Below are 15,008 nucleotides of genomic sequence, written 5' to 3'. Positions count from 1 at the left end.
CGGAGTTCATCCTCACTACCATGGCTAGCATCGACTTACGGAGTGGTGCACTGTGGGTAGCTATTCCACAGTTCCAGCAGTCTCCGCCGCCATTGGAAATCTGGGTTAAGCTCCCAATGCCTGATGGGGCAAAAACATTGTTGTGGGCGGTTTGGGGTACATGTCGTCAGTCATGCTCCCTCCATGAAAGCAATGCAGATAATCGTTTCGCGCCAGTAGGGTGATCAGACAGCAAGTATGAAAAATCGGGACAGAGGGTGGGGGGTAATAGAAGCCTATATAAGAAAAGGACCCAAAAATCAGAGAGGCTTTGAAAACCAGTTTCATGACTGGCCAGGCTTCGGTGTGACGGTTGTGCGTCTTTCTCCTTGATGCAACCCCACCCCCTTTGTTGATTTTAATTCCCTGTAAGCCAATCGCCCTCCCTGCTTTGAAATAAAGTAACTATTGTTTTGAAGCCATGCATTCTTTCTTTATTAATTAAAAAAAAAGAGATAATGGACAAGGTAGCCTGGGTGGGGTGGGGGAGGTGGGAAGAACAAGGCCACATTGCTTATTGTAGCTATACTAAAAAATCAAACTGTTTGAATGACAGCCTTCTGTTGCTTGGGCCATCCTCTGCAGTGGAGTGGCTGGGTGCCCAGAGCCTTCCTCCACCCTTCCCCCATGTTCTCGGGCAGGGTGAAGAAGCTATGGAACATGGGGAGGAGTCTGTGCTCTTGTTGGCTTTCCTGTAGATCCAACAGACGCTTCATCATATCCGTTTGCTCCCCCCTTAGTGTCAGCATCACGTCCTGCCTCCGCTCTTCGCACTCACTTAATTCTTTCCTGGCCTCTGCCACTGAATGCCTCCATGCATTAAGCTGTGTCCTATCAGTGTGGGGGGACTGCATGAGCTTAGAAAACATGTCATCGCGAGTGCAGTTTTTTTCATCTTCTAATCTGCAATAACCTCAGGGACGGAGATGATAGGGGGAGCGTAGAAAGAGTCTATGCTCTACGATTCTGAGGGGACTGTATGGTCACTTGTGCTGCTGAGTTCTCCACGCTGACCAAACAGGAAATGAAATTCAGAAATTCCCAGGGGGGTTCCTGTGCACCTGGCTAGTGCATCAGAATTCAAAGTGCTGTCCAGAGTGGTCACAATGGAGCACTCTAGGATAGCTCCCAGAGGCCAATACCGTCGATTTGCGTCTGCACTACCCCAAATTCAACTCAGTAAAGTCGATTTTAGTGCTACTCTCCTCACCGAGGAGGAGTACAGAAGTCAATTTTAAGAGCCCTTTAGGTCAACAGAATGGGGTTGGTTGTGTGGTCTACACTTCGACATAACCCCGTAGTGTAGACCAGGCCTAAGTGTTTGGAGCAATCATCTCTTGTGTTCAGTGAATAAATTATTATGTATTCTCTATAGCTTCTGTGTTGCTCAGAAGTCCTGGCAACTCTTCTTTCCTATTGATTTCTAGAGTACACTAGTGTCAAGAACTAGTGTCTCGCCAGTAAATTCATCAAGACACTGGTGCAAATGTCTTCTTGCTCCAGAGAACAATGGAGTTTGTTGTATTTAGTGGACTCACTTTGGAGGGACCCTTTTCCATTAGTCAGGGAACAAGCTGACCCAATTCTTTAGGGTTGCCAGTTTGGGTTGGACATATTCCTGGAGGTTTCATCCCATGACATGATCTTTAATTACAGATTAATCTTTAATTCCTGGAGACTCTGGGAGAATCCTGCAGGTTTGGCAATGCTACAAACCTTGGAGTCAGGCAGGGACACCAAATTGCCAGAAACGGGGCACCGTGAATTCCTGCATTTAACCACCGTGCTCTGCTTAGGCAATGTACCCAGCTACGTTGCTGCCATTGCGAGAAAGCCCAGAGAGGCTGGATGGGACAATGCCAGTTCATTCTAAGCCAGCCAGGGAAGGCGCAGCCAGACCACTGCCCAGGATCAGCATAGCAGTGGGAAGTAGCCCCAGACCCAGGGTTGGTGCAAGGAAGTTTCGTGCCCCAGGCAAAACTTCCACCTTGCACCCCTCCACCAGCTAACCCCGCCCCCCCCATGGCAGCTAACTCAGCCCCTCACCCGGGGAGCCCCCCCACAGCAGCTACCCCCCACACCGGGACAGCTAATCTCTCTCCCCTGCCTCTCCCCTCAGCAGCTAACCCTGCCTGGAGAGACTCCCCCCATGGAAGCTAACCCTGCCTGGGTAGCCCACCCCAGCTCACCTCGGCTCCACCTAGCATGCTGGGGCTGCTCTACTTCTCCTCCCTGCCCAGGCTTGCGGCGCTGATTGGAGGAGACTTAGAGCTGGGCCATGTGCTCAACGGAGGAGGCAGAGCGGAGGTGAGCTGGGGTGGGGAGCTGTTCCCCTGTTCACCCCCCCTCGTTATTGCGGGCAACCCTCTCCTTGCGCCCCCGCCAGCTCACCTCTACCTCCTTGCCTGAAGGGGCTTTTAGGTGCCTCCAACCACTAGGCACCCTAGGCGGCTGCCTAGTTTGCCTAAATGGTTGCATTGGCCCTGCCCAGACCGCTACCCTTAGATGCCAGCGTAGCCCACAGGCCACACTGCTCACTGGAGGGGACCCAAATGGATCAAAGTGTGTCCTGGATTGGGACCTCCCAGGAGAGCCTGGCCCTTCGCAGGCCCAAGGATGGGATGGGGAGGAAGGGGGCTTGGCTAAGGGTCCCTGGGGCCTGAATTACACCTGACTATGGAGCTTGCGCCAGCCCAATGGGGACAAGGGCGCAGGATACCACACACGGGTCCAACCCCCTCTCCCAGGGCTAGTCAACATCTATTAATGCGCATGCGTCAGAGACAGGAGCATTCACAACAGTGAAGCTGCCACTGCCCTGAGTGCTTGTCAAACTTGGCTTCTTGGCAAAAAAGAGAGCGGGGGAAACATAGAAAGCAGCATGAGCAGGAAAGTGACAGAAGAATGACGGGAGAGGCGGAGAAGTGGGGCATGAGGAGTCCTTCCTAGGGAACCCAAAAAAACCACAGGGCTCTCAGGAGGAAAGGTGGAAACGTGGGCTGCTGAGCTGAGTGCGTGCCCCTTAGTGTAAAATGCACAAATACACAGAGATGAAAAATTAGAGAGATAAAAGTGTTCTCAGAGATGCAACGTCAGGGCAGGATCACGCTGAAAGCAGGATTTAGGAAGGAGATGTAACAGATAAAATGTGTGGGATCTCTCAATCACCTGGAGCCAGGGGCAATCACTCTCAGTTACACGAACCTAAACGGGGCGACGTGGGTGGTGCTGTTCATCCAGACGTAGCGCTGCAATGTGTTGTGTTGATAATAGTATTACAGAGGCATCAAATAACCTTAGCTGTGTCCTGTAGCTGACACCGTTAGGGAAGAAAAAAGGGAGAGGGGACATACAGAGGTGCTGGAACTATAGGTGGAAAGGTGTTTGAAGTGGTTTCCATCATTTTCAGGTTTGCAGTTTATTAATGGCTTTCAGCACCCCCATTACAAAAATTGTTCCAGCACATATGGAAACATACCTTTAAAGATCAGTATAATGTAATCTGAGAGGGACCAAAATCATTGAATTGCATTAAGTATAATTGAATGATTATTGCATGGTATGGCTACCAAGTTATGGTTATTTGGATGCCTTAATAGCGTGTTTCTATACCAGGGGTGGGAAAACTTTTTGGCCTGAGGGCCACATCAGGGTTCCGAAACTGTATGGAGGGCCGGGTAGGGAAGGCTGTGCCTCCTCAAACAGCCTGGCCCCTGCCCCCTATCCTCCCACTTCCTGCCCCTGGACTCCCCCCGTCCATCCAAACCCCCACCCTGCTTCTTGTTCCCTGACCACCCCCTCCAGGGACCTCCCACCCCTAACCCCCCCCCCCAGGACTCCATCCTGTATCCAACTCCCTCTGCTCCCTGTCCCCTGACTGCCCCAACCCCTGTCCAACCCCCCGCCCACTGACAGGCCCCCCAGGAGCCCCCTTGCCACACCTATCCAACTGCCCTCTGCTCCCTGTCCCCGACTGCCCCCTGGACCCCCTGCCCGTTATCCAACCTCTCCATTCCTCACCCTCTTACCATGCCACTCAGAGCACCAGGACTGGCAGCCGTAAGTAGTACACCATAAGTAGCACATTCCTATGGGGAGCAATTTAATACACTACACCCATGGCTCTTGCAGCCCTGCTGCCCAGAGTGTTGGTGGCACTGCAAGCTGAGGCTACGGGGGAGGGAGGACAGCAGAGGAGGGGCCAGGGTCTAGCCTCCCGAGCCCAGAGCTCAAGGGCCAGGAAGGACAGTCCAGCAGGCCATAGTTTGCTCACCTCTGTTCTACACCTTAACATGTTGAGATGTCTTTTAAGCTTAAACTTAACTGCATATTTCTGGGATATTCAGAACATTCCTGTAATTTTTTACACTTGTTACTGATATTTACTCTCAACATAAAATCCCTCAATCTATTTGTTTAAGTTGGAATATATATGGCTTGCAATGATCATCATAAATATGGCTCAGTAGCATTAAGATAGGTGGGAAAATAAATTGTGCTCAGAATGAAAAGAAACTGTGATAGAAACCATGTTTGGTCCTAACACAGTGAAGAAGTAACTCCAGAGCAGTTCCTCACATACAGGGTGGATAAAAACCAATGATTAAAAAAAAAAGTTAAAAATTGGATTTTTATTTAAATTGGATTTTTTGACCGTTTTAATTAAGACACTTTATAGCTCAAAGATATCTCATCACGGAATAGGGATTATAAATTCTAATGCTGTAGTATGAGACAATATATTCATGTAACATCTAAGAAAAGTTTTGTAAATGAGTTCTAATAGATCATGGATTAGGGACCCAATTTTATGGGGCTGCAGGGGCTTCTGTATAGATTATTTAGATTAATCTTTCTATCTACCCAATGGGACTCAGTGCTCAGTCTAGAACAGGGGTAGGCAACCTATGGCACGCGTGCCGAAGGCGGCACACGAGCTAATTTTCAGTGGCACTCACACTGTCCAGGTCCTGGCCACCGCTCTGGGGGGTTCTGCATTTTAATTAAATTTTAAATGAAGCTTCTTAAGCATTTTAAAAACCTTATTTACTTTACATACAACAATAGTTTAGTTATATATTATAGACTTATAGAGAGAGCCCTTCTAAAAAGGCTAAATGTATTACTGGCACGTGAAACCTTAAATCAGAGTGAGTAAATGAAGACTCGGCACAGCACTTCTGAAAGATTGCTGACCCCTGGTCTAGAAGATACCATTAGAGATGCTTAGTTTTGCAGTTCTCAAACTGGATTTGTGTCTCCAGAGGTAACATACTTGTTAACAGCAAAAATGCTTTAAAATACATAAATAGTATATAGAGGTGAGAAATAACAGACCTCATCTCTGTTGTCCCTCTGCAAATTTGTGTACACAGAGTCAATCCCTTACCTCTCTCTAAAAGTGCAAAGTTTCAAAAAGTTCAATGAATAGAAGATCATTGGGGATGGAATAAATCTGGACAAGGAGAAGAAGTCTGGAGATAAATGTGAGAAGGGAGGGACATATGCTTGTTGTTAAAATATTACATGTTTGCTGCTGAAGAAAAAAATCCGGAAGACTTAATGTTGTTGTTTTAGTTAAATAAAACAATTTAAATGTCTGTCTAGTGATATTCTCCTCCTAATACAGCGTGGCAAGAAACTCCTCCAAATATTAATGATTAACCTGTTGAATTGGAGATAGTTCACCTCCCAATGACTTGATAAATATCTGCTTCTACTGCCTTTGGTAAATGAAATAACCAATCATTCATTTTCTGATATAGCTGTAAAACTAATATGAAAAGTTTTCAAAATAAATCACTGTTTTAAAACGTATAGTGTGTACCATCTAAAAATGAAACCTACATCTATCTCTGAGCTGTGAAGAATCTGTATTAAGGTTATAATAACCAACAAGAATGCACTTTTATGTGGAAAACCATGATTAAATTGAGTCTTCCTGACCAGTGATTTAAATCATGATTTAAGTCATGATTTAAATCAAATTGATTTAAACCAAATCCACCCTGCTCACATAGTGCAAATACTACCTACATTTTGTTGTCACACACACAGGTTAGTGTTCTGCTGAGTTACCTAGTGGACCTGTAGTTAAACCTGCCTAGAGAGTGGGGGAAGAGTTCAGATTGTATAACTGACATTGTCTGATAATGAATCAATATTCACTTATTATGTTTGATTCCATCCCCTTCCTTGTCCCCCTTTAAGTCTGTGCCACTGTTTTCATCTGCCCCCCACAACAATGAAGACCATTCCATTACCAACAAACTGAGGAGGGATCCTTAACATTTATACAAGGCTTTTCTTTGGTTAAAGGCTTTATAAACAAAAGCTAATTAGTCCTCACTTAGTGCCTGATCTGACAATTTTTATTACAGTAATTGCAAAATTCCTGTTGACTTCATGGGGGGGTTTGGCTAACCCAGGACTGAGAGTTCTATCTCCTAACCAAATTTGTGTTTCAGTAGTGCTGCTGCTGCTGTTGAGAAAGCATCTGGATAAGAGCTAGTACTCCACAATCACTTTTGTTTTAAGTCATAGACCTTAAAATAATGCACAATGGCTACTTTCTATAATACACAAACCTAATTCAAATGAAAGCTTAAAAATATGTCCAGGCGAGGTATAAATAAGACTAGTAGATTTGAAAGAAGCTTTTCTTTAATTGGAAAGGCATCAAATAAATGATCATATGATTAAAAAAAGAAAGGATTGCCTGCTGTTTGTTGTAAGTCCCTATTTCTGTAATGCCCCGGTAGCCAGAGGAGCAGCTGTCCCATTGCTGACATTCTCCCTGCCAGGCATTCCAACTCTCTGAGGTAATGAGCTACAGCATACGGGCTTCGCTTTAATCTTTCATCGTATCCTTCCGCATGGATCTAGCTAGGGGAACGCCTCCAGGAAAAGAAATGCAATGCACAGAGAGAGATGATTTGAAATATTCCAGAGAACACATTTTGTGCTCAAGCAGCACAATATCCTTGGTCACATGAAAGGTGTCTGCAAAGCTGGCTGCTGCAGGTTTATTTGGCTGCAATATTGATCCCCTCCCAGTCCCTGACTCTTTACCCAGTGCAATGATATCCAGAGCAAGGGCTTTGAGACAGGAAGTGAGGCGTGTTTTCACTATGAGTGATCTGAGAAGAAGGCGGGTGAGCGGAGATAGCAGCTGTTTCATGCAAGGGGAGCACAGTAAGTCCGTTTCCCAGCAATTTAGGTGAGGTGGCTTCAGGGGAAGAACTCAGCGCTGCTGCTGAGGTTTCACAGCTAAAGATGTGGGAAGGGATACGCTGTGTCTTTGGATCACTGCAGCAGGTAATGGGAAAGCCGCGGGCGCTGTTGGAAATAACCTGTTCTGTCCCTCTTCGTTTTGTTTTGTTTTGTTTGTTTGTTCAGGTTACACAGTTTCAGGCATTTCCTTTTAAGATCAATAAAAGCAGCTGGAGAGGTGAGGTCAGTGTAACTTTCGGGGTCTCTTCGCTCCGGGTAGCAGAGGAAGTTTATGTGCATATTTTGCCTTTACTCTTACAGTTAGTCTCAGGAGTAAGTAATACTGTACCAGTGGTTGATTGGTAAAAGTGTAACAAGGCGAGGGAAGTGATTTTGCTTTTAGGCTTCACCCTATATTTATGAAATACGTTTCTACGTTTAAGTACTTGAAATAGCGGAGCCTCATTTCTCCTGCCTGCATTCCAGTTTTGTGTTGCATACTGTCATTCCTGCAAACTGTCTGAAATGCTTTACGAAGGTAAATGAAAGCTAATTATCGGAGAGGATTTAGGAAAGAGGCATGGATAAAGAAAGAAGATATTCAAATCCTTGGTAATTCTGTTTGGTTTGTAGCCAGATTGGGCTAAATTCTTATCTAAAGCTATATGTGCAGCATGCATGTATGGATGGATGGATGCAATTTAGCAAGTGAAATTCTTTTTTTGGCTGTGGTATGAAAATTCTAGGTCTGCCAAATAAAGACTTGTAATTTGGATTTACAAGTGTTGGCACTTTGGTGCAGTTTTCTTTTTGCAAAAATAGCCCCAAAACAGTGTAGATACACATTTGAAATAATGCCTGAGACAAATATGATAGCAGATGGTAGCACAAAATGACAGCTGGTAAATGAAAACAATACAGCACTATTTGCAAGAATTGTGCTTTGCCAGCAATAAGTTATTGAATTACTTCTGAACATTATTCCTCAAGTGTTACAATTGTATTGAACAAATAAGATTTTACAATGTCAGGGGCTATGTGTTTGATTTAGTGAAGTAAATGGATTGCTAATTTAAATGTGTAACTATTTAATTTCACTATAGCTTTCCTAAGAATCACTTTAAAAAGTGAAGTAAGCATGCCTCATAAGTAAGGAAAGCTTGCCAAAAAATATAGTTTAGATAAAGTGAAAATTAGTTTGAGTCATCACTAGGGAAACATGCAGAGAATACAATATGGTCTTAAGAATGGACCTGGCATTTTTTGAAAATTCCTTCCCATTTAATGGACCACCAAATCTTATTTAAAATTCCCTCCTATGCATACATCTAGTTTTGTCAAAGAAATAACTAAAGCAATGAGAATCTAGCAATGTGACACTCATTAAATTTCATTTGTCAGTCGCTCTGGAGCTAATGAGATATATAGGTGTTATTTGGGTGCTTTAAAAAAGAAAAAGACTCCTTAGAGCTATAAGATTGAAAGCCTTTCCTGTTTAATTATATCCTGTTAAAACAGATTTAAAGTTATGACAAAAAGCTCCATAATTTGGTTTTTGTCTTTGGTACTACAGGGATCACAGAAAAGAGCATAATCAGATATACAATCTGTTCAATACCAGGCACAGGAAAGCGAGCTTGGTGAGTGATCCACAAGTTTCACTGCCAGGAATAAATGCACTGGGGGATTCTGCCCTCAGTATGCAGGAAACTCTGCAAGGTTCAGTCTGTGAAACCTTCCCTGCATGCTGTTGTTATGTAGTAGGACTATGGATCAATGTGCAGAGCAAACAGGAAAGCCTGGAAACCCCACATCACCCTAGGCCAGGAGTCAGCAACCTTTCAGAAGTGGTGTGCCAATTCTTCATTTATTCACTCTACTTTAAGGTTTTGTGTGCCAGTAATACATTTTAACATTTTTAGAAGGTCTCTTTCTATATGTCTATAATATATCACTCAACTATTGTTATATGTAAACTAAATAAGATTTTTAAAATGTTTAAGAAGCTTCATTTAAAATTAAATTAAATTCAGAGCCTCCCGGACCAGTGGCCCGGACCCAGGCAGTGTGAGTGCCACTGAAAATCAACTTGCGTGCCACCTTCAGCATGCATGCCATAGGTTGCCTACCCCTGCCCTAGACTCTGCAGGGATATCTAATTCCATCCATTATGATTTGTATTCTAGTAGTATCTAGAATTTTTGTTAGGTATTGCATATGCATACAGGGAGACAGTCTCTGATCCAGCCTACCTTAATTACTGCACAAACTTCTATAGAAGTGTGCCAGTAGCTGGGGCAAGTATGTTGCATAGAGTGGCACAACCTATTCCAAATCATTAGAAGCATGACCTTGCAAAAAGGACATGGAAGGTTTCCTGATGTGGGAAGTTAAATAGGTCACTGAGGTGCTCCTTCCCCTCACATTCTCTGTGTTAGGGATCATCTGTCCCTTTTGCCTAGTTTTATTCCTCTCCATGGGTGCCTAACAGAAAGCAACATGGAGCTCTGTCTGAGTTTATGAATTTTCCTTGATTGAGTCAGAATGATCTATAATAGATACAGATTATCTTTAATTCGAGTATTTTATTTATACATTTTAAGGGACTAAAAGAGAGGTGCATTAGGAGTCTGCCTCCCCCGTCAAAATGTATCCTTATTCTAGAAATATAAATAAGGTATTTGATTTAACAAATTGTAAGGGGAGTCTTCTCAGAAATCAAAGTCAATGCATTTAAAAAATATAATACTAACACATGCTAGTCTGAAAAAATGTTGTTTGGAAGACTTTTTGGAAACAAGTAGTTGATGTTTGATTCTTTCCTAACCATAGAAGAGAGAAATCAAGTGTAATATGTTGCAGGCAAAACAATGTACATGATTTGAAAAACTTGTATGTTATGTCTTTGCCCACAGTAAATATTTGCTGCCAGGCTACACCACCACTGAAAAATAAGACTTGATGGTAAATACTGACAGGTCCTTAACCACTGTGCTACAGCTGACATTTAATAACTTCTATTATTGTTAATGTTGCAGAACATGTTGCCTGCAGCAGTCTGGGGTTTCATTGATGATTGGGTTAATTATTAAGTTCCATAGTGTAGTAATTAGCACCTTCAAGGCTAGGTTCTGGTAACACTGAAGCTAGGCATATGTTTTGATCACTATAGAATCCCTATTTGCATAGGTACAGAGTTAATATTCTCCTGTTCATAGACAAATATTTCATTTGTTTTCTTTATCTGTAATTCACTCTCTCTCTGTCCTGCTTTTCTAGGTTTTAAACACTGCTGGAGTAACATTACTTTTTAAATAGGAATTTTTAATAGTTCCAATAATATTTTCTCCCTAACTTTTTTTAAATAAAACTTTTTAAGTTAAGGTGGATATGAATTTGCATTTAAAAAAACAACCTCCCTAACCCTTCATTAAAAAGGATGTTTGCAGGTTTGTTTATATACAAGCTGACCATCTTCCTCCTGACGTTTTAAGTGTTGAAACAAAGCTACTGGGAAACGAGAGAGGACCAAAAAAAGAAAAGCTAGATGTGTGGCATCCATGGTTCCACATGGGCACCTGATGACATCATCGCTGTGACCTGGACGCCAGGAATGTCACTCCCTGCAAAACCAAACATAAGAAAAATAAATTGCGCTGGAGGAATCAGTCCCACGTGTCCCGCTAACAAAGCACAAGGTTAAAGGGGAGCTCAGTTGGAGGCCTAATTAAAGCGGGCACTATCCCTTTAAATGCTCCCCTCCCTTGCTGTCCCCTTGTAGGTGAGGAAGGCTGTGGGCGGCCTCTCCAGATTAACCAGCCCCTGACACGTCAAGAAGCTCCCGTGGGCAACGAGTCTGATGCCTCAGTGCTCAGAGTCTGCCCAGTGCTCAGAGTCTGGGCTGGGGAGCCTCCTTTTGGCAGCCCGGGTTCCGAGCCCCTTCAGCCCTCCGTGCTGATGGGTGGGCGGGCTTGCTTCCTCCCTCTGGAGGGGGCTGCTCTGTGTCAGCAGCCAGAGACCTTTCAGACATGAGCTCATCCAGAGGGTCCTCAGAGCCTGATGTCAAGCAGCTGCTAGTCACCGACCTAGTGGGGCTAGGCTAGTCCTAGCAGAGGAGGAATGAAACCAAACAAACCCCTTAAAGCCACAGGCTCGGGTAATCAGCCTGTCCGGGATATGTGCTGTGTGTTGTTTACCTTGGGCTGGTAGTTTCAAGATTAATGTTTGGTTTTCTCCTCCCCAGGAATGCGATTAGATGTCAGTAATTTACTATGTGAAGCCTGCCTTTGTGTAGCAATTTCCATCAGAATGGATCTCAAAACACTTTATAAACCTTACTAATTATCCAAACTATTTATGGCTATGAAACATAGTAATTGCTGCATAGAGAATAATAATCTTTTAGAAAATGTTGATACCTTCACTTCCATTATGCAGGCACATTTTCTAAACAGTCAATAGTTGTAATAATGATGTGCAGTTTATTATAGGGAGTGGTCTGTGAGAAAGTACTTGAGAGAGGGTAATAGGTTTCCAAACTTATTTATGGAGGGCTTTCTGCGCTTAGGAGGTAACATGAAAATTGTTTGTGGGAAACATGGAGCAATGGATGGTGTCAGGGAAATTGTTAGGGCTTATAGGTTTCCTGGAAGAAGCCTGTCTTTGAGGAGATTTAGAAAAAAATTGCTTCAACCACCACTGAAACATAGTCCCCTCTGGTGAGGTGGAGGGGAGGATACTAGGGCAAGTACTAGCAACGTGAAGCGCACAGTACAGCTGTTTAGCACAGGAAATAAAGAATATTGTAGCTAACAAACTGCAGGGGGAAACAAGTGTTGGAATATAATGAACTGAATGGGAATCTGGCTAGGATTCTTTCACCCCAGCTCCAAACCAAAAAAACCCACCACCACACGACACCCCAAACTGTGACATCTCTAATGCCGCTATGTTTTGGTTTTGCATTTTGTCCAAGACAGAGCCTCCAATAGCATGGTGCTCCTAGGACAATACTGGAGGACAGATTTAGTCCTGAGTTGGAGAAAATGGTGCCACCCAGTGACTCTACTTCCCAATTACTTGAAGCACCTAAGTTTTTCCTAAAGGTATCTCATCCAAGTATTGATCCAGTTTATGAAATACCTAGCCATTTTAGAGCCTTTGTTTTATCTTTAAAGCATGTTAAATGGGATGAGGACAAATGCTTTTGGTCAAATTCATTACACTATTTGGCAGATGACTAAGACAGAGCCATCAAGAAGTTGTGACTTACCAAAGGTCATTCCAAGAGTCCGTGGCAAACCAGGAATCTTTGTTCCTGTTTCACTGTTGTAGACCATGCACCTCTCTCTCTCTCTCGTGGTAGATAAATCATTGACCATGTAGATTTAGAAAATGTAAGTTTGTTTGTGGCTTTCCCATGGTTCTAATTCCCCTTTCAGGTAAATCACTTCTGGACTCTCTCCCTTCTCGTTGTTAGAACTGCTGTGGAAACTCCCTCCAGTTAGAGCTTGGTGGAGGACCTGCTCTTCTTTAATGGCTGCCACTGCCACTGCTGGTTGATTGGCAGGATACTTCAGGGCTCCTTATTGCTTGGGAGAAGACTGCTACTTCCCTTCATTTTCCAGCGTGTTGATAGCTTTTCATCACTGTCCGTGGGGAAAGATGCCGTTACCTTTTGGGCTCAAATTGAAACGAACTCGACGTTACACAGTGTCCAGCAAGAGCTGCTTGGTGGCCCGCATCCAGCTGCTCAATAATGAATTTGTGGAGTTCACTCTTTCTGTGGAGAGCACCGGCCAGGAAAGTCTGGAAGCTGTGGCTCAGAGACTCGAACTGCGGGAGGTAAGAAAATTGGCAACTTCTCTAGACATCCCTTTAAAGGAGTTACCCCCTACAATGATTCCCTACCATTTTAGACCAGTGGTTTTTAACCTTTTTTCATTTGTGGGCCCCTAAAAATTTTTGAATGGTGGCATGGACCCCTTTGGAATCTTAGACATAGTCTGCGGACCCCTGGTTGAGAACCACTGTTCTGTGATAATGACAACCTTTTATGGATCCCTTAGACATAGTCCATTGATCCCAGGTTGGAACCACTGTTTTAGACAACTATGCTACTTTACCAAATACTCTCCTGTACCAGCCACCCCAGCATGTTCCTTCAATTGTGAATGCTTTGATCCACAGTGCAACTTGGATGGCTTCAAAATCCAGTCTCACAATTTATGTTGTAGGGTTAGACTAGAGAACGGGATGTGGACAGCAGCAATGAACCGTGTTTCAGCCCACAAGCCTGAAGTGCTGGCCAAAAGGACAATAGTTGTCACTTCTTGTACAGTGCTGAGAATATTGTCAGAGTTTAAGACAAGTAATGACCATTCCCGCCTGAATAGATCGTAACAGAGGGATACAGGAGGTAGTGGGCGATTTGGAGGCAGGTGTTAATTTAGAATCTTATTTTTTTCTCCTTTTTAATCAGTTTATAGAGCTTACATGAAAGAAGTGTCTCTTTAAGAAAGAGGTATTTGAATGAGTGGGGTCTCAGGGCACTGGTGCTGTGCAAAAAAGCACCAGTGCTAATAGGCGGGCACATGAACTGCCGGCTCGGGGAGATTAGCACCCATCCCTTTCTGTTCTGTCTGAAGCTCCTCCCCTTCCATCCCATCCCCCACCAGAGCTGCTGCTGCGCCCTCCCCCCAACACTACCGCGGCCACCAGCCCCAAAGGAATGCCAGGAGGGCAGGAGCGTGCAGCCCCAGCCTCCCCAGCCCGGAAGGTGGGGGTGGGCAGCCGCTGGCTGCAGCCTCAGCTCCGGAGTGCAGGAAGGCAGGTGGAGCGGAGCACTGGGGGGTTGGAGCCAGAGGACTGGAACCGCGCACAGGGAGTGTCACGGCAGGGGATAGAGTCACGCCTGGGTGTTTGGGGAGGCAAAGTCTCCCCCAGCCTATGCGACCCACCGCTCATGCCAGTGCTAATACATGTACTATGGACTGGGTATGTGCAAATATACATACCATGAGCGTAAGCTAGACCAGGGGTTCTCAAATTTCATTGTCTTGCAGCCCCCTTCTGACAACAAAAATTACTACATTACCCCAGGAGGAGGGACCGAGACATGAGCCTGATGTCCCCTAGGCGAGAGACCCAAAGCCAAAGCCCCACTGCTCCAAGTGGGGGGCCGAAGCCCAAGGCCTTCAGCCCCAGGCAGGGGGCCTGTCATCTGAGCCCTGCCACCCAGGGCTGAAGCCCTCTGGCTTTGACACCAGCCCTGGGCAGTGGGGCTCAGGCTTTGGCCACAGGCCCCAGCAAGTCTAATGTCAGCCTTGGTGACCCCATTAAAATGGGTTTGCGACCCACAGTTTGAGAACTGCTGAGCTAGATAGTTAAACATTATGGAGAACTCTCTAGTAACTCAGATTTCCCTCTGTCCCACACAAATCTGATAATGATCTCTCTTTAGTATTTTGATTTATTTACACCTGAAGTGCTGAATTGTGAAACTGGGCTTACAGAATCCTTATCTACGTAGAATCTTTGTTCACACAGATCTCTTTTTAAAGAGAGACATTTATTGTTGTTGTTACTCCATTAGCTTCAGTCTGGTGGTATGAGAGATGAATTTGACCCCAAGGGCTGGATGCTGTTGACACAATTTGGAAATTGGCACATATCCCAGTCCAACTCCTTGCTGTATCCATGTATTGTGTATTTTGTACTGCACTCATCTGACTTTTTGTTTGAGGGGAAAAAATATA

General features: G+C 44.5%; 1 protein-coding gene across 6 annotated transcripts in view; it reads left to right on the top strand.

The window, feature by feature from the left end:
- Positions 1-7,072: 7,072 nt before the first annotated feature.
- The window catches only part of PTPN21 (protein tyrosine phosphatase non-receptor type 21), a 70,968-nt gene continuing 63,032 nt past the window's right edge, over positions 7,073-15,008 (top strand). For 2 of the 6 annotated variants that reach the window (XR_007774429.1, XM_050953202.1), the window contains exons 1-2: positions 7,073-7,356; positions 12,731-13,095. Coding sequence is in view for 5 of the 6 variants with exons in the window: in XM_050953202.1 (XP_050809159.1) it covers positions 12,916-13,095 (180 nt within the window). In the remaining variant the exon portion in view is untranslated. Of the gene's footprint in view, positions 7,357-12,692; positions 13,096-15,008 lie in introns of all 6 variants that reach the window. The other 4 variants (XM_050953205.1, XM_050953204.1, XM_050953203.1 and 1 more) reach the window with 4 other exon arrangements.

This window comes from Gopherus flavomarginatus, chromosome 5 (assembly GCF_025201925.1).
Source record: "Gopherus flavomarginatus isolate rGopFla2 chromosome 5, rGopFla2.mat.asm, whole genome shotgun sequence".
In the NCBI taxonomy this organism is placed as follows: Eukaryota; Metazoa; Chordata; order Testudines; family Testudinidae; genus Gopherus; species Gopherus flavomarginatus.
Note: the sequence above shows the minus strand (reverse complement) of the source record. Positions and strands in the feature narration are given on the sequence as shown.